This window comes from Chinchilla lanigera, unplaced genomic scaffold (assembly GCF_000276665.1).
Source record: "Chinchilla lanigera isolate Chin_1 unplaced genomic scaffold, ChiLan1.0 scaffold00051, whole genome shotgun sequence".
In the NCBI taxonomy this organism is placed as follows: Eukaryota; Metazoa; Chordata; class Mammalia; order Rodentia; family Chinchillidae; genus Chinchilla; species Chinchilla lanigera.
The window spans coordinates 14,054,590-14,079,741 of NW_004955452.1; the positions used below are offsets into that span (position 1 = coordinate 14,054,590).

At 35.7% G+C, this 25,152-nt stretch overlaps 1 protein-coding gene and 1 pseudogene across 7 annotated transcripts in view; both read left to right on the plus strand.

Moving 5' to 3' along the window:
- Positions 1 to 25,152, plus strand: part of Ago3 (argonaute RISC catalytic component 3) — a 131,243-nt gene that overhangs the window by 77,103 nt on the left and 28,988 nt on the right. For 5 of the 7 annotated variants that reach the window (XR_262685.2, XM_005395164.2, XM_013519529.1 and 2 more), the window contains 9 exons: positions 7,263 to 7,397; positions 11,769 to 11,856; positions 11,985 to 12,132; positions 12,533 to 12,652; positions 15,478 to 15,600; positions 16,087 to 16,220; positions 19,614 to 19,798; positions 22,261 to 22,420; positions 23,217 to 23,307. Coding sequence is in view for 6 of the 7 variants with exons in the window: in XM_005395164.2 (XP_005395221.1) it covers positions 7,263 to 7,397; positions 11,769 to 11,856; positions 11,985 to 12,132; positions 12,533 to 12,652; positions 15,478 to 15,600; positions 16,087 to 16,220; positions 19,614 to 19,798; positions 22,261 to 22,420; positions 23,217 to 23,307 (1,184 nt within the window). In the remaining variant the exon portion in view is untranslated. Of the gene's footprint in view, positions 1 to 3,938; positions 4,144 to 7,262; positions 7,398 to 11,768; positions 11,857 to 11,984; positions 12,133 to 12,532; positions 12,653 to 15,477; positions 15,601 to 16,086; positions 16,221 to 19,613; positions 19,799 to 22,260; positions 22,421 to 23,216; positions 23,308 to 25,152 lie in introns of those variants that run through there. The other 2 variants (XM_013519528.1, XM_013519526.1) reach the window with 2 other exon arrangements.
- LOC102007401 lies at positions 474 to 6,948 on the plus strand (annotated as a pseudogene).

A 25,152-nucleotide genomic window follows, 5' to 3' on the forward strand; every position in this document is an offset into this window, starting at 1 on the left:
TTAGATTTATTTTACTTTATTTGTACATATTTGCAGTACACAATATGCACATTCATCATGGGGAATTGGCCCATATACACAACACATCTTATTTAAAAATTTGGAACATTTCACAGATTTGTGTGTCATGTTTGCATAGGGTCCATGCTAATCTCTATCTCTGCTATGGAAGCAAGTGCATGGCTTTTTTGGTTTTCTCTTCTGTGCTCCTGTCCTTTGCGACATTATCTTGATTTGTAGGAACTCTTTACATATTCTAGATGGTGATTATTATATATATTCTTGTGCCAGTCTTTAGTTTTAACTTCTGTTTATGATGTCTTTTTTCTTACAGTTTTTATGGCTTATTGATTTTGTATCTTAAGAAATTCTTCTCTACCCCCAAGATGATAAAGATAGTGTACATTTTCCCAGAAATGTTTGTTTTCCTCTTCAGATTTAGTTCTTTAACTTCGTTTTGCTTATACAGTAGTATGAGGTAGGCTGTCAAGCCAATCTGTGTCTATCCTCACATTCTCTTGATTTGAATAGAATTATAACAAAGCTTGATAAGTGATAGGGTATAACTTAAGAATTGTCTTAACTATTTTAGTTTCATTGCTCTTTTGTGTTAATTACAGTATCAGCCTCTTCATTTCTGGGAATAGGAGAGGCTATATCCTGTTGGATGTATTTTCAGTCCTGTTGAATTGAAATTGCCCTGAATTTGTAGATCAGTCTTCAGATAATCCACATAAATAGGGTACAGTACTCCATTTATTTAAACCATCTGTAAAATCTTTTAATAATAAAGATACTTATTATTTCTGTAGGTTTTGTACATCTTTTGCTTAGACTTCATCCATTCTAAGTACCTTAAAATTTTGTTGTGATTAAGTAGTAGCTTTTTAAAATCACATTTTAAGTTGGTTGCTAGTATATAAGAATGTAGTTTATTTCTTTTTTTTTTTTTGGTCTTTTTGAGACAGGGTCTCGCTATGCAGTTCAAGCTGACCTTGAGCTCACTTGGTAGCCCAGGCTGGTCTCGAACTCCCAATGATCCTCCTGCCTCAGCCTCCTGAGTGCTGGGATTACAGGCGTGCGCCACCACGCCTGGCAATGTAATTTATTTCTGTATGTCAATCTTTAACATTTCTAAACTAGTAATAATTCTTTAGTTAGTTGGTAGATTTTATTGTTTTTCCGTGTAGTCATGTTGTAAAGTGTAATGATTCTATTTCTTTCAACCCTTTTACCTTTTATTTCTCTTAATGTGTTTTACTTTGCTGGCTAGAACTTCTTATTAAGGAAAGTTGAAATTGTCATAGATTTTGGTAGATAACTTTGATTAGTTCAAAGAAATTCCCTTCACTTTCCACTATAGTAAGAGTATTTGCTACAATGCTTGATTTTTATCGAATGCTTTTTTGGGGGACATTATCTATAAAAACAATTGTGTGCTTATATTAGTATACTTGATTTAATCAATTTTTAAATGTACACATTACTTTTTCAATGATACTCAGCTAATTTATGAAGAAGAAAGAAGTAATAAAATATATATATATATATATGTACACATACATATACACACCGATATATGTATTTATTAAGTGTTAAGGATTCAGTCAAGCTGCAGAGAAGCAGATCTTTTAAGGCTAATAGTATTTGTTAGCTGTTGCTGCTGCTTTGTTTTTTGTGGTACTGGATATTCTACTCAGAGCCTTATGCTTGTTGGCAAGCATCTACCACTGAGCCATATTCCCAGTCCTGTTTTTTGTTCTGTTTTTTAATTTTTTAGAGAGGGTCTTGCTAAGTTACCTAGTCTGTCCTTGAACTTGTGATCCTCCTGCCTAGGCCTTCCAAGTAGGTGGAGTTACAGACATGGATCACCACACACAGAAGTACAGTTTTAACAATTGAAATTATTCTAATAACTGATTCTAATTGAATCATTCTAATTCAAAATCGTATTGCCAGGCATGGTAGTAAATGCCTATAATCCCAGCATTGAGAAAGCTGAGCCAGGAGGATTTCTGTGAGTTTGAAGCAAGCCTGGACTACACAGTTAGTTTAAGGCCAGCCTGCGCTACAAAACGAGACCTGTCTTTTTTAAAAAAAAAAACTATTGTGGCCAGGCATGGAGGTACACACCTGTAATTCCCAGCACTTGGGAGACCCAGGCAGGAGCATCGCTGTGAGTTCAAAGCCAGCCTGAAATACATAGCAATACTGTTCCCCCCCCAAAAAAAGAAAGAAAAAGAAAAAAAGCTGTTCGTGATTTCAACCCTTATTTATTTATTTATTTAGGTAGGTAGGTAGGTAGGTACGTAGGTAGGTACGTAGGTAGGTACCAGGAATCAAACTCAGGCCCTTGCACTTGCCAGGGAGGTGCTGTGCTACTGAGCTATATCCCTGGCCCCTCAGCCCATACTTTAAACAGCTTTTTATTACCAAATTTAATTTTTACCTCAAATGACCACATTCTTATAGACAGGATGGCAAACACTGAAATGATTAAAAATATAATGGGATTAACAGAGAAAAATTGTAGATGAAAATTAAACAGGAGAAATAATACTAACATATTTGCATAATAATTAGAACCCTGGTGTGTATAAAACAGTTGTGAAGGCTAGTGATTTCTTCTGTAGTGAAGAAAATTTACCTGCTAAAGGACAGGCAAAATAAAAATAAGTACATTATTCACCATATCTTTATTTACTTTTAAAAAATTAACCCAGATCAATATACACTTAAACAGTACAAATATATGATATTTGATATGTGTCTTGTCAGCATTTTCTATATGCACAATATTCTCACATTTTTCAGTAACGTAATGCATATATTTTTGGCCATGCTGGGGATTGAATTTAAGGTCCTGCCCATGCCTGGCAGCTCCTTTTTTAAAAAACCAAACGTATTTCTAAAGTTTATTTGGATGGAAGGTTGGCAGTGAGTACTGATTCCTCTAAAGTCTTTCTCACAGAAGTGCTCATGGATGTACACAAAGTATATATAAGGCTATTCTATGGGCTATTGTTTGTAATAGTAAAAAAACAAAACCAACATAGCTGTCCATTATTAGGGGCATATAGCACATCCATGCAATGGGATACCCTACAGCTATGAAAAAGAATGATGTAGTTTCACATGCAATGGGATATCCTACAGCTATGAAAAAGAATGATGTATTTCATATATAGACTTTCTTTAAGATCTGTATAGCCAGGTGTAGTGGCTCACGCCTGTAATCCCAGCATTTGGGAGGCTGAGGCGGGTGGATTGCTGCAAGTTTGAGGCCAGCCTGGGCTTTAAAGTGAGTTTAGGGTCTGGGGATTTAGCTCAGCGGCACAGCACCTGCCTGGCAAGCGTGAGGTCGTGAGTTCAATTCCTGGTACCAGAAAAAAAAAATAAAGTGAGTTTAAACCTGAACTGCATAGTGAGACCCTGTTTCAAAAAGATGCCCCCATGCCCAAAAAAAGATCATTAGAGGAAAATAACATCCAAAAATAGTTTCTAGTATTTTACCATTAGTGTTCTTTTTTATTATGAGGGGGAAAGAATACTTGTTCAGTTAATTGTCATGTACCCACACTGGAATAATATGTAACCATTAAAAACAATGTTCTGACATGAAAAGATCTCTCAACATTGATAATTTTTAAAATAATTATGAAATAAGTCATAGAACATTTCTCATCTGATCCCACCTAAAAATTATTTCATTTTTATTTTTAGAAGTGCATGTGTAAAAAGATATCTAACTACTAACAATAGTTGCTTTTAGAGACCCTTGGAGGGAGAAGATTGGGATTGGAAAGGGTCTTTATTGTGTGTCTATACTGTTTGCCTTCTTACAATGAAACTTCATTTGTGTATTATTTCTCTTGTAAAGGAAGGAAGATGTAATATGTACTCACTACAAATATAATAATAGTAGTAATAATAATAATTTTTGAGCTCCTACACTGGGCGGTCAGCAAGCACTGGCCTCATGGAGCACAGGTGCCCAGTCTGCCTCCCTCTCAGTGTCCATCATCTGTTCGGAATACAGCCAGGGGACATGACATATCCACCACAGATGCTCACAAGCCCTGGATGAAGAATAAAGCCTATGCCCACTCCACCCAGAGTAAGAAGGTGACCCAGACTAAGGAGGTAACTCTAACCCCAGAATAGGCGGCCACTAGGCTTAGCATGACCATCACCACAGCAATGAAAATCACAACCTTCCTGTTAGCCCTCAGCAGGACAGCACTGAAACAATTGTTTAAGACCTGGCCCAGGTTGTTAAAGAGGCCACATGGTTTCCATTGCTTTTTCAAAAGTTCATATTTAAGGGGAAAATTTCTGAAGGAAATAGAAATGCCATTGTCAGTGTTTGAAATACAAAATGCAGACCCGGGCTTACCACCCCATGGTGTGGATGCCATGGCCACTGTGTGTCAGGGCCTCAGGCTGCTAGGGCCATGCTCATGTCCCGGTTACCCTGATGTGCATGTGCCCAAAGACTGCAAGAGTGCGGGTGCAGCCAGGAGCCCCAGGTTTTTTGGTTTGAACCATCGCTGGGAAACTTTGACATGACTGACCACACTCCTGCTGTGTTAGGGAGCACAACCATGACAGCTGATCCCATGGATGTAGGAAATTCATGTGGTCCCACTAGTCCTTTAGTCAGTAGATCTAAAAATCCATCAGTGGAAGGTGATGATGATGTTGTATTTATTGAATCTATACAACCTCCTTCAGTTTCTGCTCCAGCAATAGTTGATCAAAGAAACTTGTATTTACATCATCAAAACATGAAAAGCCACAAGGAAATTTTTCGGTAATTCTGCCTTTCTCAAGAGATTCAGCTTCTCAGAAAGGAAATACATGTGAGACAGTTGTTGATGATGAGGACATAGAAACAAATGGAGGGGAGAAAAAAAAATTGTCCAGTTTTACAGAGTGGGGACTTTCTGGAACTAAAAACAATACCAAAGATTTGGATTTCTCCACATCCAGTTGTTCAAGAAGTAAGTGCAGGAATGGGTAATAGTGTTACCACTGCAGAACTATATTACTAATCTTACAGTATTAGAAAAAAGTGTAAGCTCTGAATGCTGGGTGAAATATGAACTTGAATCACACTTTCTAACAGCATTATAGAATGGCAACTTGGAAGATGTCTCTAACAGACTGCAGTCAAGTAATTTTGGTGTTAATGTACAGACATACACCCCATCTTTAACTTCACAGACCAAGACTGGAGTAAGACCTTTTAATCCTGGTAGAATGAGTGTAGCAGGAGATATATTTCAGAATGAAGGATTTACAACTCAGCATAATCCTGATTCTTGGATCTCCCAGTCAGCATCATTTCCCCATAATCAGAAACAGCCAAGGGTGGATTCTCTATTACCAGTGACCTCACTTCCGAAACAGATTTTTCAACTATCTGCCCAACAGCAACCTACTAAACCAGCTAAAGTCACTTGTGCAAACTGCAAAACGCCTTTTTAGAAGGGACAAACAGCTTACCAGCGGAAAGGATCAACTCACCTCTTTTGTTCCACTACTTGCCTTTCTTCCTTCTCATAAACATACTTGAAAGACATGAAATGTAATATGTAAAAAAGAAGGCTACTGTTTTTCCTCCAGTGGAATCTAGCAAATCCTTTCAAGAATTTTCTAATACATCTTTGTCTCTTTATGAAGACAATCAGCATCTTAAAAAGGGAGTTTATATGTATAATCTTGACTTTATATAATGTGTATAATCTTGTATAAATATGTATAATCTTGACTTTATATAATAAACAAACTGACAGACGTTCACCATGAAGTCAGTGTTAATAATGTAACTCACAAGATGTGCAGTAACTATTGCTTTAAAAAGTGCAGGTTGGTCAGTGATAGAAAAATGAACTGCTGTGAACATGTGGAGAGTACATGCCTGATAAATATATGGGAAGCAATATCCTGATTGGAGGTCAGCAGAAGAGGTTCTACTGCCAAAGTTGTGTTAATGAATATAAACAGATGATGGAAATAAAATCAGAAGCATTATCAGCAGCAGAAAAAAGGAAAAGGAGTGTTATAGGAAAAGAAAATGAAAGTAAACTATGTAGATCATTAAATACATGTTTAGAAAAAATAGTGTGTACCAGGAAAAAAAAGAAAAGGCTTTGGAACAAGTTCCAACAGAATGTAACCGAGATAGGTCACCGAACAAACAGAATGTGAAGTTACCTTATTCTGAGTCAGACATAGCTGATGAATTTCAGAAGGAACTGGAAGACAAAAAAAATCAGAAGATTCCTGTAAACCAGTTGTGCTTTCTGCAGATCCAGGTACATGGCCCTAAATTTTGGATATTAAGCAACAGGATTCTCTTCTTGAGAAGGATCCACCTCAAGTAAGAACAAGAAATTTTGACTTTCCAAAAGACAACACTGGGAGGAAGTTTTTAGAAACTTACTTTACACTAATGCTTCTAAGTGGTGAAAAAAAATCACTAGATCCTGGTTACTTTATTCAGTCTCTAAAGATTCTGTGTTTTGCCTATACTGCCAGCTCTTTGGGGAAAGAAAAAATAGACTGAAAAATGAGAATGGGTGCAGGGATTGGCAACATTTGTCATACTTAGTAAACATGAAGAAGATGAGATGCATCTAACAATAGTGTTGTCTTCAAAATTAAAATCTGATTTAAAAAAAAACTGATGAAGCTGCAGAACATGAATTATGTGAAGATAAAAGAAGTGATGGTGTCCTCTTGTGGTATACATGATACACCTGATTTGGTTTCTGTCATTAGTCAAGAAAAGATCTACCCCATGAGTCAACATCCTTCAGTTGTGAGTAGTAGTGAACATACAATAGTTCATTAACAAGAAGTGTAATAGCAGATAAATAGTAAACAATGTTCCTGTTCCGAATGTAAAACTACTTGGATTCCATAGTCATCACAAAGTTTAGTAAAGGCAGTTTTTAATATTCTTAATTTGTCAGTGCTCTCCTTTTTTACAGTTGGTGATGGAGAACTACTATTTAAGAATTTTGATTAATATTCTAGTTACTGTGAATATTCTTTGCCATTCTGTGGTAGCCAGGAGAGAAACAGTCATTGTAATAAAACATTGAGAGGAAAATCCTTCCTGCTTTAAAAATAAGCATTTATTTATTTCAAGTTTTACCCCTATAGATAGTTAATGATCATGGAGCCTAAGCTGAAGCTTCTGAATTTTTTAGAGAAATATTAATCTGTACTATTTGTGGTTTTTTTCCCCTTAGTTTCTGCCACTGCCTTCTACAAAGCACAACCTGTAATTCAGTTCATGTGTGAAGTTCTTGACATTCATAATATTGATGAGCAACCAAGACCTCTGACTGATTCTCATCGGGTAAAATTCACCAAAGAGATAAAAGGTGAGTTAATTAGCATTTAGAACAACTTAACTATAAAATGTATGGATATAATAACTCTTACTGAAATGTTTTTATAATTAAAATTTACTACTGGTAGAAATGTAGATGAATTATAAAGTGTTACATTAAATTCAATTTGGGTAATGTTTAATGAAAGATATGCCAAGTAATGGAATTAGCATCAATAAGTAGTTGATTTTTTCTTTATACTTTCTAGCTGAAAGGACAAGAGTGTCTCATGGGATAATGCTTACTGTTAAAAGTAGAAAACTTATTCCAAAAACATACTATTACTATAGGAGTAGAATCATTCTTTGAATATATTGTAATATAATGACTTTCTTACTTTTCTGAAATGATATTTTTAAATTTTACTCCTTTGAAAATGTAATGTATGGGACTAACCTATTTCATGTATTATTCTAGAGTTATAACTTAGCAATTTGGTAAACATAGAGTTGGCCATTGATTTTTGCCTATTTTACTTAGTACCAAAAATTTGTACAGTGGTGTTGCATCGTATGTACATTCAGCTCACCTAAATTCATATCTCTGTCGTCTCCCAAGAAGAAAAAGAAAAAATAATTTTAATAGTATCCTAAAATTTATATTTTATGTGTGTTATATATGTCCATTTCTAAATACATTTAAATATACAGTACATATGCAGTTTTTTCTCCAAACACACGTGTGCTGTATCATCAATTTAAAGGCTTTTTTTTGTCTTTTTTGAGACAGGGCTCACTACGCAGTTCATGCTGGCCTTGAGCTCACTTTGTAGCCCAGGCTGGTCTCAAACTTAAATTTAAAGGATTATTATTTATTTTTTACTTTTTTGGTACCAACAACCGAACTCAGGACCTTGCGCTTGCTAGGCAGGCACTTATGCCACTGAGCTATATCCCCAGCTAAGGGATTTTTAAAAGATTATGATTATGTACTGTTTTGATTATGTACAATTCTTGCCTTGTTGGTAATTTTAGAACTGAATTTTGATTTAAAATGTGACTCCACTGTATTTAGTTTATTATTTAGGCATGCAAAGAAATAAGATATTCTCTAATCAGTATGAGTATCATATACTATTAGCTCTTTAAATAGCCAAAAATAATTATATTGTTTTTAAGATTTTACCTGTTTGTTGCAGATATCTTTCAGCTTGTTGTTTGAATGAAGTATTCAAGTTTGTTCACTGACCATCTCTCAGTCCCCAAATCAGTTAGAGTAGCTGAATACATCCTGCTTGCTCCAGTAATCATTCATTCTTTGCCATTCTGTGGTAGCCAGAAAAGAAACACTGTAATAAAATATTAAAGGAAAATCCTTCCTGCTTTAAAAAAAAAGCATTTATTTATTTCAAGTAATTTAAGTGCCCAAATAAGAAACTGTTAAATGTAACTGTTTTGCAGTCATACCATTGTCCTTTCATAATCTGTATTAACTGCAGTTAGCATTATCAGGAGGTTACTACATTACCTACCATTTTATATGTGTGATCATCTAAATGCTATGGTTTCCATTGGAGTTGCTGCTTAGTTACCACCTCTGATATCATGAAATCACTTACATTATTTTTTGGTAACTATGCAATCAACTCATATCACCACTCTATCACAGAAAATACAAGATGTACAGAACAAGGATTCAGCTGCTGCCCGGAGAGCATGGACTCGGTCTTAACTTCAACTGCTCAGGGGCCCAAAGAAATGACTGAAAAAATGACTAGAAAGCATTATAAAGTTGATGTTATAGTGAAGGTAAAGCCAAGTTTATAGGTTAAATATTTATTAAAGGCAAAAATTTTGGTTGGATGGAGGGCTTGGGGTGGGGCATGGGACAGAGAACTATCTAGTGCATTTTTAAAATTTTTTACTTCTTTGCTAGCTCCCTAGATTTTGAGGTCTAATTCTGTGATCTTAGATTTTGGGTAGGAAAATCTGAGTTGGATTTAATTGACAGACCAGTGATTTTTATTTCTCCATTCAATGTCAAGAAGACTTAAAAAAAGAGGGCTCTTTAAAGTATATCACGAGGTCCAGGGATATAGCTCAGTGACATAAGCGCCTGCCTGGCAAGCACAAGGTCCTGAGTTCAATTCCCGGTACCAAAAAAAAAATAAAAATAAAGGATATTATGTACTCCTACCACAGTAATTCAAGAGAATGAGAGCTTTGTACTCTGTGCTATCTATTTGGGTTTAGTATTTTAGCTAGTATGAGGAACTTGATAACTGTTACATATTGATACAGACTGCTACAATGAATATATTTTTAGTATATTCATTTTATTCCAGTTGAATCTTTTCCCAAATATCTGGTAATAACTTTGGATTAGTTTTTTTTATCCAAAATTTAGGGTAATTAAACAGCAGAAATATTGGGGAAAGTGTGTGGCAAAAGTACCATATGTATATAAAAATACCAACTTACTTTTGGTAAAAGTTTATTTTGTACGTATATAGAACCTTGTCAGTATTTTATAACAGAGGAGAAACTTGAAAACAAGTTCAGCAAGTAACAAATTTGCTTTAAACATACTGTTGTGTTTCCCCATAAACATATTTTTACATCTTGCTTTACTTCATATTATTGGTACAATATTATTTCCTTTTTATAAGGGTTTCCTTTGTATTGTCTAGTCTCCTTTATAATACAAAGGCATAGTAAATTCTGCAACTGATCTGAAATTTTAGTTTTATACAGGTAAAAAATAGTTCTCACTATTCAATTAGGAGTACTTTTTAAGAAAAACCCGTGCCAGTCTGAACTAAGAATATCCACTTAGCATCTTAATTTGTGCTGTTATATCAGAAGAAAATATCATTTACTGTGAATGAACTTTATGTTTAGTACTACTGTTACTTATTAGATAAGAAAGTAAATTATGCTGTAGGAGGGCTGCTCAACCTTGACACTGTTGACATTGTGGCCTAGATAATTCTTTGTTGGGACAGAGGTAGTGCTGTTCTGTATATTCTGGATATTTAGGAATATCCTTGGCTTATACCCACTAGCTGCCACTAGGCATCCCCCAGGTTGTAACAGTCAAAAAATATCTCGAGGTTAACTTAGTGGTAGAGTATTTGCTTAATGTACACAGCCCTGGGTTCAATCCCCAGTAGAGGCAAAAATTTTTTTTCTCCAGACACATGTTCTCTTGGGAGCAAAATTGCCCCAAGTTGAGAACTACTACACTATAGGAATTACAGACATAAAGAGTAATAACCATAAATTCTGTCTAGGACCTAAAATTGTCCTCCATCTATACCACTGTAGGTTTTGACACTCTGGAGTCCAAGCCAAACTTTATAAATGAGTTGCTTATCTGTGACCAATAGTCACCCTATGTCTGTTTTTTAACTTTTTTCTAGGTAGCTCCAAGACTGACCAATAGAGCAGCCATTAGCCAAAGATAGGTATTTAAATTAATCAAAATTAAGTGAAATTAAAATTTTAGTTTCTCAGGCACATTAACCGCATTTCACATGCTCAATAAAACATTACTAATGATTATCATATTAGCTCATATGTAGAACATTCTGTCATCTCAGAAAGTTCTCTTTAACAGCACTACTTATGAAAACTCATCCCCCTAAAATTCAGCAGATTTAAATCCCATTTCCTCACGTTCTAGAGGTAGTCTGGGATTCTTGAACCCGTAAGGGCCATATAGACTACAGGGTTAATAAAACCATGTGCTAAATTATGTGTATGCGCATTTTTCTCAGAGTTTATTGCTTTCACCAGATTCTCAAAGGGCTTACAAATTCCTGTTTTAGGAATTATTTTTGTTACTTTTGATTTGTAATAATCCATAACTATAAAAGAGCTGTGTCACTATATTATACCTCAATAAAACTTGCTCTGCTTAAGTTAAAGAGGCCTGACATTTTTTTTCTTCCTGCTTTATACATCTTTGAAGGATTTCCTTTTTATGAAATTCTGATTTTTTTCAATTAGTATGTGATAAATGGGCTATTTGAATATCACATACTTTAAAGGTTATAAACTATCTGGAGAATTAGTGCAACTACCCTTTCATTCCTTCTCCCCTCTCCTAGCAGAAATACCTGAATTTATTGTAACAGAGTTTTTATTAATGGAGAACTGTGTCCCTTGCTCTTTGCTAATTTTATGATTGCCTTTTATTATGTGGAGCTTGCTAGAATAAGGAAAAAGTTTGACATTGGGTCTACCATAATTGTAACAGTTATCAGCAATGTTATACGTAAAATTTGTTAATGTCACATTGCTCGTATCACAGATTTTCTGTCTGATCAGAATTGAGTTTTTAAAGTAGTTAACAGGCTTTCTAAATGTGGATATTTTGGAGGTGATAGTTCTGTAACCTACATTTTCTTGTTGGGAACAGGTCTAAAAGTTGAAGTGACTCATTGTGGAACAATGAGACGGAAGTACCGTGTTTGTAATGTAACAAGAAGGCCTGCCAGTCATCAAACGTAAGAAAAGCTGGTGTTTGCCAGAGCAGTGGTGATGTGAGGCACCTTGCTCTGGGTTGAGTGGGTTGGGAGTTAGGCTGGTTCATAGTGGGATAAGAGTTGCTTATGTTTATTTTTTTTCTTTCCAGCTTTCCTTTACAGTTAGAAAATGGCCAAACTGTGGAAAGAACAGTAGCACAGTACTTCAGAGAAAAGTATACACTTCAGCTGAAGTACCCACACCTTCCCTGTCTGCAAGTGGGGCAGGAACAGAAGCATACCTACCTGCCACTAGAAGTAATGTCTTTGTGTTCTTTATGAACATCTTCCTATTCATCATTCTTTGGTGGTCTTTTATGGTCTATAACTCATACTTATTTTAGTATTTGGGTTTTTATATTTTAATTTATTCTCCATTTTAATCAAAAGAAATAACATGCAAAATATTCGTCCATAATCATACCACTGTATATAATCACTATTATATATACCATAATCATTATTAGCATTTTTGTGTCTTTCAGTCTTTTTATCCCATGTACATTTATCCTAGTTGTAATATACTCTAAAAGTAGTTTTGTTCACTGCCTTTTTACATAAGATGTATTTTTAAAAAGAATTCTTAATGAAGTAGGTTTAACATTTTTATTGAGAACTAATAAAATATATATATATATTTTTCTTTTTCTGTTTTTAGGTCTGTAATATTGTGGCAGGGCAACGATGTATCAAAAAGCTAACAGACAATCAGACTTCTACTATGATCAAGGCAACAGCAAGATCTGCACCAGATAGACAAGAGGAAATTAGCAGATTGGTTAGTACTTAACCCTAGAAATGGGAATTTAATGCATAATGGGAGCCAAGCACGGTGGTTTATGCCTATAATCACAGCTACTCAGGAGGTTGAGGCAGGGAGATCAAACGTTTGAGGCTAACCTGGGCAATTTAATGAGACTCTGTCCCAGAATTTTAAAACATAGCACTCGGGAGGCTGAGGCAGGAGGATAACCATGAGTTCAAAGCCAGCCTGAACTATAGAATGAGACTGTCAAAAAACCAAATACATACATGCATACATATGTAGGGCAGGAGATAAAGCACCTCAGTACCACCAAAAAAATTAGGGTGAGCTACTAAAATAAATGTTCTTACTAGTCCATTCCTTACTAACAGTTCATACTGTTAGTATATGAACAAGAATGTTTTTCTGTGACAGGAGCTTGCTGACCTTGAACTTACTTATGTAGCTCAGGCAGATCTCAAATTCACGGCAATCCTCCTACCTCAGCTCCCGAGTACTGGGATTACAGGTGTGCGCTACCATGCCTGGCAGACTGTCAGAATTGAAAGGAAATGGAATAGTCTAATCCAGTTTTGGTTTGTTTAGTTTTTTCTAGGGATTTGGGGATAACTATTATATGAGAAAGGTCAAGTCCTTCTAACTCTTAATTAGACTCAGAGAACAACTTCTGTTAAAAACTAACGGTTTAAGTTGGTGAATTGGAAGCTCTTGCTAAGCGAGAGGTGGGAAAAGAGAAAGCGTCAAGGTGTTATGACTAGATCTACTGAGTCTTAATGCTCTGTCTCAGATTGTTTAGGTCTCATATCAGACTGGCAGCTGTACAGTCTAAATAAAGTCTCATTGTGGGAGTTACCAATGCTGTTTGATAAAAGTGATGGTCCCATTCCACAGTGTTACGTGTACTTAAAATATCATATTGTACACAATAAAAACTACAGTGTCATCTTTTCTTTTAGTCCAGTACTGGGGATTTAACCTAGTACCCCATGTAGGCAAGTCAGGTCCTCTATTACCTGGCTACATCCCCAGGCACCATTTCATTTCTTTTTTTTTTTTTTTTTTTTTTTAATTTTTAGAAACTAATGAAATAGGAAACATTAAAAATAAAGGGGCACTTGGATTTTTTTTTTTTTTTTTTTTTGGCACTTGGATCTTATTTCACTCTTTTGAATACTATTTTGCCTCAGTAGGGAAAAATTATAAAATAATAAGTATTTCCCAAAACAGCTTAGTAACACTTTCAGAAGCAGTGTTAGAAATTACTGAGAAAATATTACAGAACTAACTCTCTCATTTTATACGTGAGTTATCAAGAAAGACCTTTTTTTCTTACAATTTTGTAAAGAATAAATGAAAGTCATTATATTTTAAATTAGAAAAATATAGATGGGTTCTCATCCTGGATTTTTCTCTAATTCTGCCATAATAATGCTTAAAAGTGTTACCAGAACCTTTAAGGGACGTTGACATCTGTATCTATAAAATCTCAATAATTAGCAGTTCTAATACATTGCCATAGCTTAACTATTCAGACTGACAAGACTCTGTAGTTGTTAAAAGAACAAACGAGACTAACATCCCTGAGTTCTAAGTTTTGCTTCTCCGCTTACTGTTAGTATTATCATATTATAGTTGTAACATGTCTTTTGACTTTCCTAAGCTTCAGTTTTATCCTCTGTAAAATGCACATTATAAAAGATCTACATTTATGACCCTAAGATAATTATGAAAATTACTAAGCATTTAGCACCAAGTATATTACCCAGCAAGTCTTCTTAAACAGTAATTGTTATTCTTCATATCTTTACTATAGAACCATAGTAACATACAACAGGAGTACATATATTTAGATTACATGTTTTCTAAATGGATTTTTATTCAGATTTGAACACTGCCTTCTTTTTTGTAATTTTGTTTGACCTTCACCCTGAGAACAAATAAATATTTTGAAAATCAGCTCTTATGTTAGAAGCATGAATGTAAGATAGAACACTGAATAACTTTAAACTCTCTTTGATTGTATGTATAGATACATTATATACAATTTATAAACTATAAGTCAACTCGTACTGGCTTTCTTACCTGTTTCCAGTCTGACCCATTAGATAAATTTTATATGGTAATATGGTACTATTGATCTGAAAATAATGAAGTAAATATGTGTAAATTGTAAAGCAATTAGTTTCGTTATGAAAAAGGTGTTAGAAGCTGGAGCTGTGGTAGAACACTGCCTGCTATGCTCAAAACTCTGAGTTTGAGCCCTCCCATCAAAAGAGGGTAGAACAGAAGAGGAAAAGAAAAGAGGAAAGCAAGCATTGGGAGTTTAATCCAGGGATATAGCCCAGGTGCAGTGCCTGCCTGGCAAGCTCAAAGTCCTGAGTTCAGTTGACAATACCAAAAAAAAAAAAGTGAGGGATTTTAATGTTTCCTTTCAAACTTTACATAAAATTTTATTATTCACCCTAATATGTTCATTTATATATTTTTTTAAATTACAAAGAGGTTCCCAGACTTGCTGCAGTCAGTTCATAACCTATGATCCCTAGGTTAAGACTTTTGGCTCTGTACTTAGGGTGCCATTGAGTAGACCTATTACAAAACATAGTTGACATAGTAAAGGAAAAAAAGAGTCCAAATGAGTAAAGTAAGCTGGGTATGATGGCCCATGCCTGTCATCCCAGCACTTGGGAGGCTGAGGGAGGAGGATCGCTGTGAGTTAGAGGCCAGCCTGAATTGCATAGTGAGATCCTATCTCAAAAAGACAAAAACAAAAAAAAGGAGTAAAGTAGTAGATCTAGAGGAATTTTGAGAGTAACTACCAACTTTCCTGTTATTAGGTAAGAAGTGCAAATTATGAAACAGATCCATTTGTTCAGGAGTTTCAATTTAAAGTTCGGGATGAAATGGCCCATGTAACCGGACGCGTACTTCCAGCACCTATGCTCCAGTATGGAGGACGGGTAAATCCTCTATATAATGTTTTAATCATGTACTTGTAGTTTGAGAGAATGGAGAGGACATCCTCCCTAAGTCTAGAATTTAGGAAGTGTTTTATTGTTCCAACAATGTATTTTCCTATTTCAAGGTGAATGCCTTTGCTTGAGTTCAGAATTTTTTTATGTTAAAAATATACCCAAGTGTGGTGGTCCACACCTGTAATGTCAGCACTCAGGAGACTGAGGCAAGGGTATTGCTGCAAGTTTGAGGCCAGCCTGGGCTATATAATGAGTTCAAGGCCAGCCTGAACTACAGAGTGAGACTCTGTCTCAAAAAACCCCAAAAAAGACCCAAAAAAAGTATAAATGATATTGGCTTTAAACAGCCAATTCTGTGTAGACTATCAGAAATATATCAGTTCAGCAACTTGAAATGCTTATTTTCAGTTCATTAAAATATATTAAGTTTCTGTTATTGCTTTGCCATATTATTTCTTTCTTCTTCCATAGAACCGGACAGTAGCAACACCAAGCCATGGTGTGTGGGACATGCGTGGAAAACAGTTCCACACAGGAGTTGAAATTAAAATGTGGGCCATTGCTTGTTTTGCCACACAGAGGCAGTGCAGAGAAGAAATACTAAAGTAAGGCATATTGTTACTTTGATTTGGAGACCTTTTTGTGCTTAGGTTGGGGGTTATTTGTTTTTGGTGAGTTGTTTGGATGTTTTTTGGTTTGGTTTGGTTTGCTTTTGCTTTTGGTTTTTTGAGATAGGGTCTCACTATATAGTTCAGGCTGACCTGTCTCACTGTGTAGCCCAGGATGGCCTCAAACTCACGGTGATCCTCCTGCCTCAGCCTTGTAAGTGCTGGAATTACAGGCTGTGCTTAGGTTTTAAATTACTCATCTCATGGTCCAAAAACATCGTCTCCACATTGCCACTGAACTTTAAAAAATGTTATCTTGATAGCGTGATGAAAATTTCCAAATTCATTAGTCTTAGTAAAAGTCATGGGTTCATGCTTTTTGATATCCCAGTAAGCCAGTTTATGTGGTGTAACAGCAGCATTATTTTCTTTTTTTTTTTTTTTTTTTTTTTTTTTTTTTTTTTTGGTTTTTTGGTTTTTCTCCGGTACCGGGAACCGAACTCACGACCTTGCGCTTGCCAGGCAGGCGCTTTGCCGCTGAGCTAAATCCCCAGCCCCAGCATTATTTTCTTTTGATGGCTAATAGTAGGTTTAATTCCAGTCTTTGCCACTTCCAGGCTTTATTTCCATGGGTAATTTATTTAATCTCCTTATTCTTCAGATTTTATCTTTGTAAAATAGAGGTGATAGAACCTACCTACCATATAGGTCCCTATTTTTCTGGTGAGGTTCTTGAGTGATTAAACTCATTTCTGCTTCTTTACTTTGCAAAATAGGGCCTTTATCTCTGTCACATTCTCCTTTTCCTCAGATTCTTTCCTCTAACTTATAATTGCTCGACAATTTTCTATTCAAACAAATTTTTTTAATCATCAGCTTTTAATTAGGCATGGCATGCCTGTAATCCCAGCATTCTGGGAAGCTGAGACAAGATTATAAATTCAAGCCATGCTGGGCAGTTTAGCAAAATCGTATAAAATGAAAAGGCCCAGGTTTGTAGCTCAGTGCAAAAGACTTGAGTTCAATCCCCAATACCACCAACAAAACAAAACAAATCAAACTCTGCAGTTTTTATCAGGTACCTGTTATCCCAACTACTGGGGAAGCTGAGTCAATATTATCTCTTGACCCTAAGAGTTAGAGGCCAGATAGGCAACACAGCAAGACTCTGCCCACCTCTCCCCCAACCCCACATGGAAAAAAAGAATAAAATCTGAAGGTTTAATTTTGTTTTGGGTCATTTGTTTGTTTTTTTAAAGAGCTGGGGTCTTGAGCCAAGTATGGTGGCACACATATAATACCAGAGTTCACGAGGTTGAGACAGGAAAATCAAGAGTTCAAGGCCAGCTTGGGCGATATGGTGAGACTTGTCTCAAAATAACAGACACCAATAGACACACACTTACATACACACATATGTGCATGCAGACGGACATACTTACAGTATTCTGGCTTTGAAATGATCATCTTGCTTCAGCCTGTCCAGTAGCTGAGACCACAGGCAGGCACCTCTACACCTGGTTGCAATTTTTATTTTACTTATCCTTCAGGCTTGCAGATTTTCCCTGGCTCTCCTCCCTTGAAAGCTTAGAGCTCTGCCAGCATTAGCTCCTGGAAGATCTCCTGCCTCTTTACACTTAAAATTCAAATGATAGTCTCATCAACCCACCAGTTTTCTTGTACACAGCAGTAAATACAGTTGACTACCTTCTTTATGTCCTTCCCTGTCTTGGCTTCTGGTTCTTTTTTATCCTTTCTTTTTTTGGCTCCTTTTCCTCTTCTTGATCTATTTCTTCTCCTTTGAGACTCCCACACAATCTCAGTAGCTTTTGCTATCACATTTGTTTGAGGAGTTGTGCTGTTGTGAAAGAATACCAGCTCTGCTTGTGACTATCTTTACTTCAAAACATTTAGGCATCTCTGACAAAGAATGACACTCAGAACAAATGGCATTCAGTATCTTTCACTTGCCTCTTACATTCTTTGACTCCATTTTTTAGATATTCTGGATTAAGAAATTAAAGCACTTTATTTCCTCTATTTCTCTGGCCTGTTTTCCTATTTCCAGTCCTATGTAGTTCTTCATGGAAAATGCCTGCTTCATCAGTCTGGCAATATTGGTGCCACATACCTGTAATCCCAGCACTCTAGAGGCTGAGGATCATGAGTTCGAAGCCCACCTGAGCTATATAGCGTGACCCTATCTTAAGAAAATTGAAAATAAAATTTGATAGCTAGAAAATAGCAGGACTAGGATTGAAACTCCCTGTGCTGACTCTAGACCTGAGCACTTAACCAGCATACTCTATTCCTGATAGAGGAATATTCCTAATGCCCCTTTAAACAACAGAATGTCATATAACTGTATGTTTTAGCTTGCAGAACACAGTGAGTCTCTCCCCTTATTTATAGTTTCACTTTGCATAGTTTCGGTAATCAATGGTCAAATGTAATCCAAAAATGTTAGGTGGAAAATTCAAGAAATAATTAAACTTCTAAGTTTTAAGTCATCTGCCATTCTGAATAGTGTGATGGAAATTTGTACTGTCCTACACCACTCCATTACACCCTACCTGGGATTTGAATCATCTTGTCCAGTGTGCCCATGTCATATGTGTTACCCACTTAGCATTATGTTACTAGCTGGATTAATAGATCAGCTGTCATAGTACTTAGTTCAAATAACCGTGGTGAGGTAAATGTGGTAACCACTATACTACAGAAACCACTCTCTAAAATAACTCTTGTTACACTTAATTATCCAAAGTATGAGAATAGTAACGCTGGCAATTTGGGTAGGCCAAAGAGAAAGCTAAATGTTCTCAACTTAATAAAAGAAAAAATTCATTTAAGGTTGGTAAGATCTATGGTAAGAATAATTTTTTTTAATCCATGAAATTGTGAAGAAAAATATATTTGTGCTAGTTTTGCTGCAAAGGCATGAAATTCTAGGTTCAGTACTACCCATGGTTTCAGGCATACAGTAGTCCAGATACTAGCCCACCATTGTCCTTAGTGTCAGTCATCTGGTGACTACTTACATTCTGTATGAGATATACAGATGTCTTGTCTTGTCTTTTCTTTTTCTCTTCTATTTTTTGTACTGAGAATCGATTCAGGACCTCACACTTGCCAGGCAGGTGCTGTGCTGCTGAGCTACATCCCTGGCCATACACAGATTTTTGTTCCATCCTTCATTCTTTCCCCAAACTTTCCTTTACTATTTTGTTTTGATGATTACTTAAAGGTTGGGGGTGAGTTGTTTGTTTTATTTTGGAAATAACTGGGAATTAAACCCATTGTCTCATGCATGCTAAACAAGCCCTCTAGAACTGATCTACATCCTCAGGCCTAGATAAAGCTTTTATATCTAAAGATTTCTCCTTCTAGGGGTTTCACAGACCAGCTGCGTAAAATTTCTAAGGATGCGGGGATGCCGATCCAGGGTCAGCCATGTTTCTGCAAATATGCACAGGGGGCAGACAGCGTAGAGCCCATGTTTCGGCATCTCAAGAATACATATTCTGGCCTACAGCTCATTATTGTCATCCTGCCTGGGAAAACGCCAGTATATGGTAAGGATATCTTAAAACTGCATTTTTCAGTGCTAGGGTGCAGGGGTGGAGGTAGGTCAGTGGTGTGGTCCTTGCCTAGCATTCATAAGGCCTGACTTAAATCCCCAGTACCATAAAAAATACGCCAGAAAGTTCCCATTTTTCCATAAGTGCTTAATACTTATTTTAAGATTATACATCCTAAAACTTTCAAATGCCAAAATACATTTTATATTATATTATATTATTTAAAACCATTTAGTGTTTTGTTTTATTTAAAACCATCTTAGTGTTATGTTTTGATTTTGTTTTTTGAAACAAGGTCTCACTCTGTAGTTCAGGCTGGGCTTGAACTCACTGTGTAATTCAGGCTGCCCTCCAACTCACCAAGATCCACCTGCCTCAACCTCCCAAGTGCTGGGATTACAGGCATATGCCACCACACCCAGCTCTTAGTTTTAAACTAGTAAACTAAGCAGTTCAGGAAGAGACCCTGAAAAAAATTTTTGGTAGCTGAAGTGGGCATGGTGACATACATCAGTAGTGCTAGATACTTGAGAGACTGAGGGAAGAGAATCACTTGAGCTCATGAGTTTGAGACCAACCTGGACAACATAGTAAGATCTTCTCAGAAAAAGGCTCTGAAATTAGACTGAGTTATGAAATATTCAGGTTATTGCCAATTATACTGTCTGTGATGTGGCTGAATTTCTTAATTGTGCTAAACTTTTATTTCAGCACCTATGAAATTAGAATATCTAACCCTTATATATGATTATAAACAAAATACAGTGGTACCTTGGTTCACAGACTTGATTGTTTCCATGGTTCTCGTCACAAACTGAGTTGGACAAGAACAGAGTCAAATTCACTGGTGTTAGGTTCATTGTTGACCTTACGGGGAAATTTGATTCAGTTCTCATCCAGTTCAGTTTGTGACTAGAACTGTGAAGAAAATTCAGTTCATCAACTGAGGTACCATTGTAAAGTTTTATGAGATTAATAAGTTAAATAGCAATCACTGAATCATGAAAAACATGAAGAAAATCTAATTTTCAAATTACTGGAGTAAAACCATTTAATTTTAGAAAGGATAGAAGAAATCATAAAGGAAAATTGTTAATTTGACTATGAAACTTAGATTTTTGTGTCACAAATGCACTAAAATTAAAATAATAGAATGTGAAAATATAAGTGGAAACAATAAACACGAGTTAAAATGTTCATATAGACTGGTTCAACAAAAGAAAAATACTCTCTTCATAATAATGAGAAAAGATTATAAACCAAAATTTCTCAAGAAAAGCAAAATAATACATGAAAAAATGCCCACTTTCTCCAGTAGTTAAAACAAAGTACAAATCAATAAAAAAACATTTAATGCTACTAAATTCGCAAATACATGTAAATTTTATAATGCCTAGTATTCATAGCATCATTTGAAAACCTGAAACAACCTAAAAATATGTCAGTGTATGTCTGATTTAGATATATTGTGGCACTAGAAAGCAAAATAACTGCTGGTGTTATAAATAAGAACAGTATATGTATTGAAATTGAGAACCATACTAAGTGAAAATGACAAGTTGCAAAACAGAATGTATAGTATGCTCTGTTTTAATTTTAAAATGTTTTCCAATGTGTTTTTTATATGTAAGAAGTTATGTATGCTAGAATCTTTATGGCAAAGAGTTAGACTTAGATTTCCTTTATGGAAGAGGAAAAGAATAGGAGCCTCTTATTATTTACACTATAATGCCTCTGCTACTTTTATTTATTTTTTTCAGTATTGGGTATTGAATCCAGGGCCTTCACACTGAGCTATGTCTTCAGTCCTTTTTTTATTTTGAGACAGGGTCTCACAAGTTGCCCAAGCTGAGCTTGAGCTTATGATCCTCTTCCTTCAGCCTTTCAAAGTTCTGGTATTACTGATGCGCCACATGCCTGGTGACCTGCATTGTTGAAATAAGGGCTAGAGAACATGAGTGAAAGTAATAGTAACAGTATGACTACAGTATAAGTGCATTGAAATAACATAAATGAGCCAGGCACATTGGTATAAACCTGGGCAACTTAACAAGATCCTTCCTCAGAATAACATAGCTCAGTGCTAAAATGCCTCCCTAACATGCATGAGGCCCTGGGTTCACTCTGTAGTGCCAAATGTAGAAAATTACTGGAAAAGAGCACAATAAAATTAAAACAAAATATTATATATGTATTTTTATAGTTTTTTCAGTTATTGTGATTATACTGTTTTTATGTTGGTGAAGGTTGAAAAAATTATTGCCAAATACTTAAGCTAATTTTCAAAGCAGTGTACTTTAAATTTCAATAGCATTCCTTTAGTATTGGTATAATTTTGGGTGTCTTGTAATACAGTGATGTGTTTCAAGAGACATACAGAAGACCTTTATTTCTAGTAAGCAAATTTACTTTCAGCTCTTTTTTTCTGACTAGAGGTATTTGCATTTGTTCTTTAGCAGAGGTAAAACGTGTAGGAGATACACTTTTGGGTATGGCTACCCAGTGTGTTCAAGTCAAGAATGTAATAAAAACATCTCCTCAAACTCTCTCAAATTTGTGCCTAAAGATAAATGTTAAACTCGGAGGGATCAATAATATTCTTGTACCTCATCAAAGGTAAGCTATTCACTTATGAAAATAGTCATTACTTCTTATATCTTCATTTTTGTCCCTGTGACTGTCTTTAACTACTGTAAGACCTGTGTTAGAGCTGGACGTGATGGCACACATCTACAGTCCCAGCACTCGAGGGGCTGAGGCAGGAGGACCGCCATGAGTTCAAGGCCAGCCTGAACTACATAGCCAGATTTCTTCTTTTTTTTTCTTTTTTCTTTTTTTTTTTTTTTTTTGAGAAAGGGTCTTGCTATATACATATATGACTGAAATTTATACTTTTGGCCAGGAGATGGAGAATAGTAGACTCCCACAGTACCTTTCAATTAAAGTTGAATGATCCTTTTTCTCTGTAGGAAATTACATAGGCACAAAACGTAAGTACATTTTTAAAAATAGATGGATTAGGACTGTGGATGTAGTTTAGGGGTAGAACACTTGGCTAGCATGCATGAAGCCCTGGATTGAGTCCCCAGCACCATACACATAAGGAAAGTGGATGAATGTAAGGCGGTTTTTATCATTTTGATGCTGTTATAGGGAACACTAGCAGCAGTTGTCCCTTGCAACCCCTAGCACCACTCTTAGTACAAAAAAAGAACTGCTTCAGCAAGACAATGGACAGACCTGTTGTGACAGCTCTTACTTTACTGACTGATTGAAGAGGATAAAACAGTAGTATAGGCTTATGAAGCTGTCTGTAGAGGACTCCCTTTGTTCTATCAGTGACTTGGAGTTGTGTTGTAATCGTGTGAAACAGATAAATGGATGATCTAACCCTTTTTAACATGTGTTTAAGGCCTTCTGTGTTCCAGCAACCAGTGATATTTTTGGGAGCAGATGTCACTCATCCTCCTGCTGGTGATGGAAAGAAGCCTTCTATCGCTGCTGTGAGTGTCATTAAGCAGTTTTATGTAAAGTTTAGACCAGTGTCAATATTTTAGTTTCAACTTTTTAAATTTTAATGATTTTTTTTTAACAGTCAACTTTCATAAATGTTCTTTAGGCTTTTTAAAAAAGCAGTCATTCTGGTTTTGAGGATTCAAGTTCCGTATATGTCTATTAAATCAAGTTTATTCATTACATTATTTAAATTTCCAAAATACAGTTTATTGATTATGTTATTCAAACCTCTAATATCCTACATTTTCTACTTGAACTATGATTTATGATGTACATTGTCAGTTATATTTGGGGATTGTACATGTTTGATATGAGATACAAAAGAACTTGTTAATATATTTTAATATTGTCGGGCTGTCAGCACACAAGCGCCTGCCTGGCAAGCACAAGGTACTGAATTTGACTCCCGGTAAAAAAATTTATTTATATTTTAATATTGACTTTGTTACAGTAAGATATATATATAGATGTATATCTATAGATACATAGTTTGGTAGATTACATTTTTTTAGTATAAAATACTTTCCACCTTTACCCAATACTTTGTACTAGTATTATTGGTTGTAACACTACCAACCTCTGCTTTTAACTTCTGCCTTTTGTATCTTTGCCCACCTCTGCGATTTCAACCCTGCTATGTCAGTATTACTATATTTCCTTTACACTTCAGAAAGCCCAGTACTATTTTACCATATTGAGAATCACTTGATTTTAACAAATGCAACCACTTTGAAATGTCAGCATATTTTAGGCATATGTGATAAATTTCAGAAATTAAATTGTAAAACTTTGTATATATTTTTCCATCATCTATGGTAATAATCTTTATGGGGCCGGGGATTTAGCTGAGCAGCACAGCGCCTGTCTGGCAAGTGTTAGGTCATGAGTTCAATTCCCAGTACCAAAAAAAAGAGACCGTAATAATCTTTTATCTATGTTTAAAATTTTAACAGTATAATAAATCTTATTTGTCTTTGAAAATGGTAATAATATTAAAGCTTCTAAAGAGTCCAAAGCTTTTTTTTTTTTAATATCATTAGGAATTGGGATTAAGCAACATCCCTAGTCCTTTTTTTTTTCTTTTTTGTTTTTTTGAGACAGGGTCTCACTATGTGTGCAGTTCAGGCTTGCCTTGAGCTCACTTTGTAACCCAGGCTGGTCTCGAACTTGCAATGATCCTCCTGCCTCAGCCTCCCCAAGTGCTGGGATTAGACGTGTGCACCACCACGCCCAGCTTTTTTTTTTCCTTGTTGTTTTTGTTTTCATTTTTTGAGACAGAGTCTTGCTGTTTACTAAGCTTCCCAGGCTGGGCTCAAACTTGCAATCCCTGCCTCAGGCTCCCAGAATGCTGGGATTATAGTTATGCGTCACCATGCCAGCCAAAGCTATTTTTATTAGTGAAAAGAATTTATTTTAACTTCTAATAACTGTATCAATTTGTATTTTTAATCTTATCTGTAACATTTTATTTTAAATAGAATAAGCTGGGTGTGGTGGCACACACCTGTAATCCCAGCACTCAGGAGGCTGAGGCAGGAGGAGCATTGCAAGTTCAAGACCAGCCTGGACTACAAAGTGAGCTCAAGGCCAGCCTGAACTGCATAGCAAGACTCTGTCTCAAAAAGACAAAAAAGAAAAGATAATGTATATTTTAAATAAAATAGAAATTTTAGACATAAGCAGCCATTGATATTTTCCTACTAATCTATCCATAACTCTGTAATGTTTGTATTGTTCCTATCCTATTTAATAAATGGATGCATGTTTATTATTATGTGTTTCCTACAACAACCATTGAGAATAGTTAATGATTATTCAATAGGTCACTCATG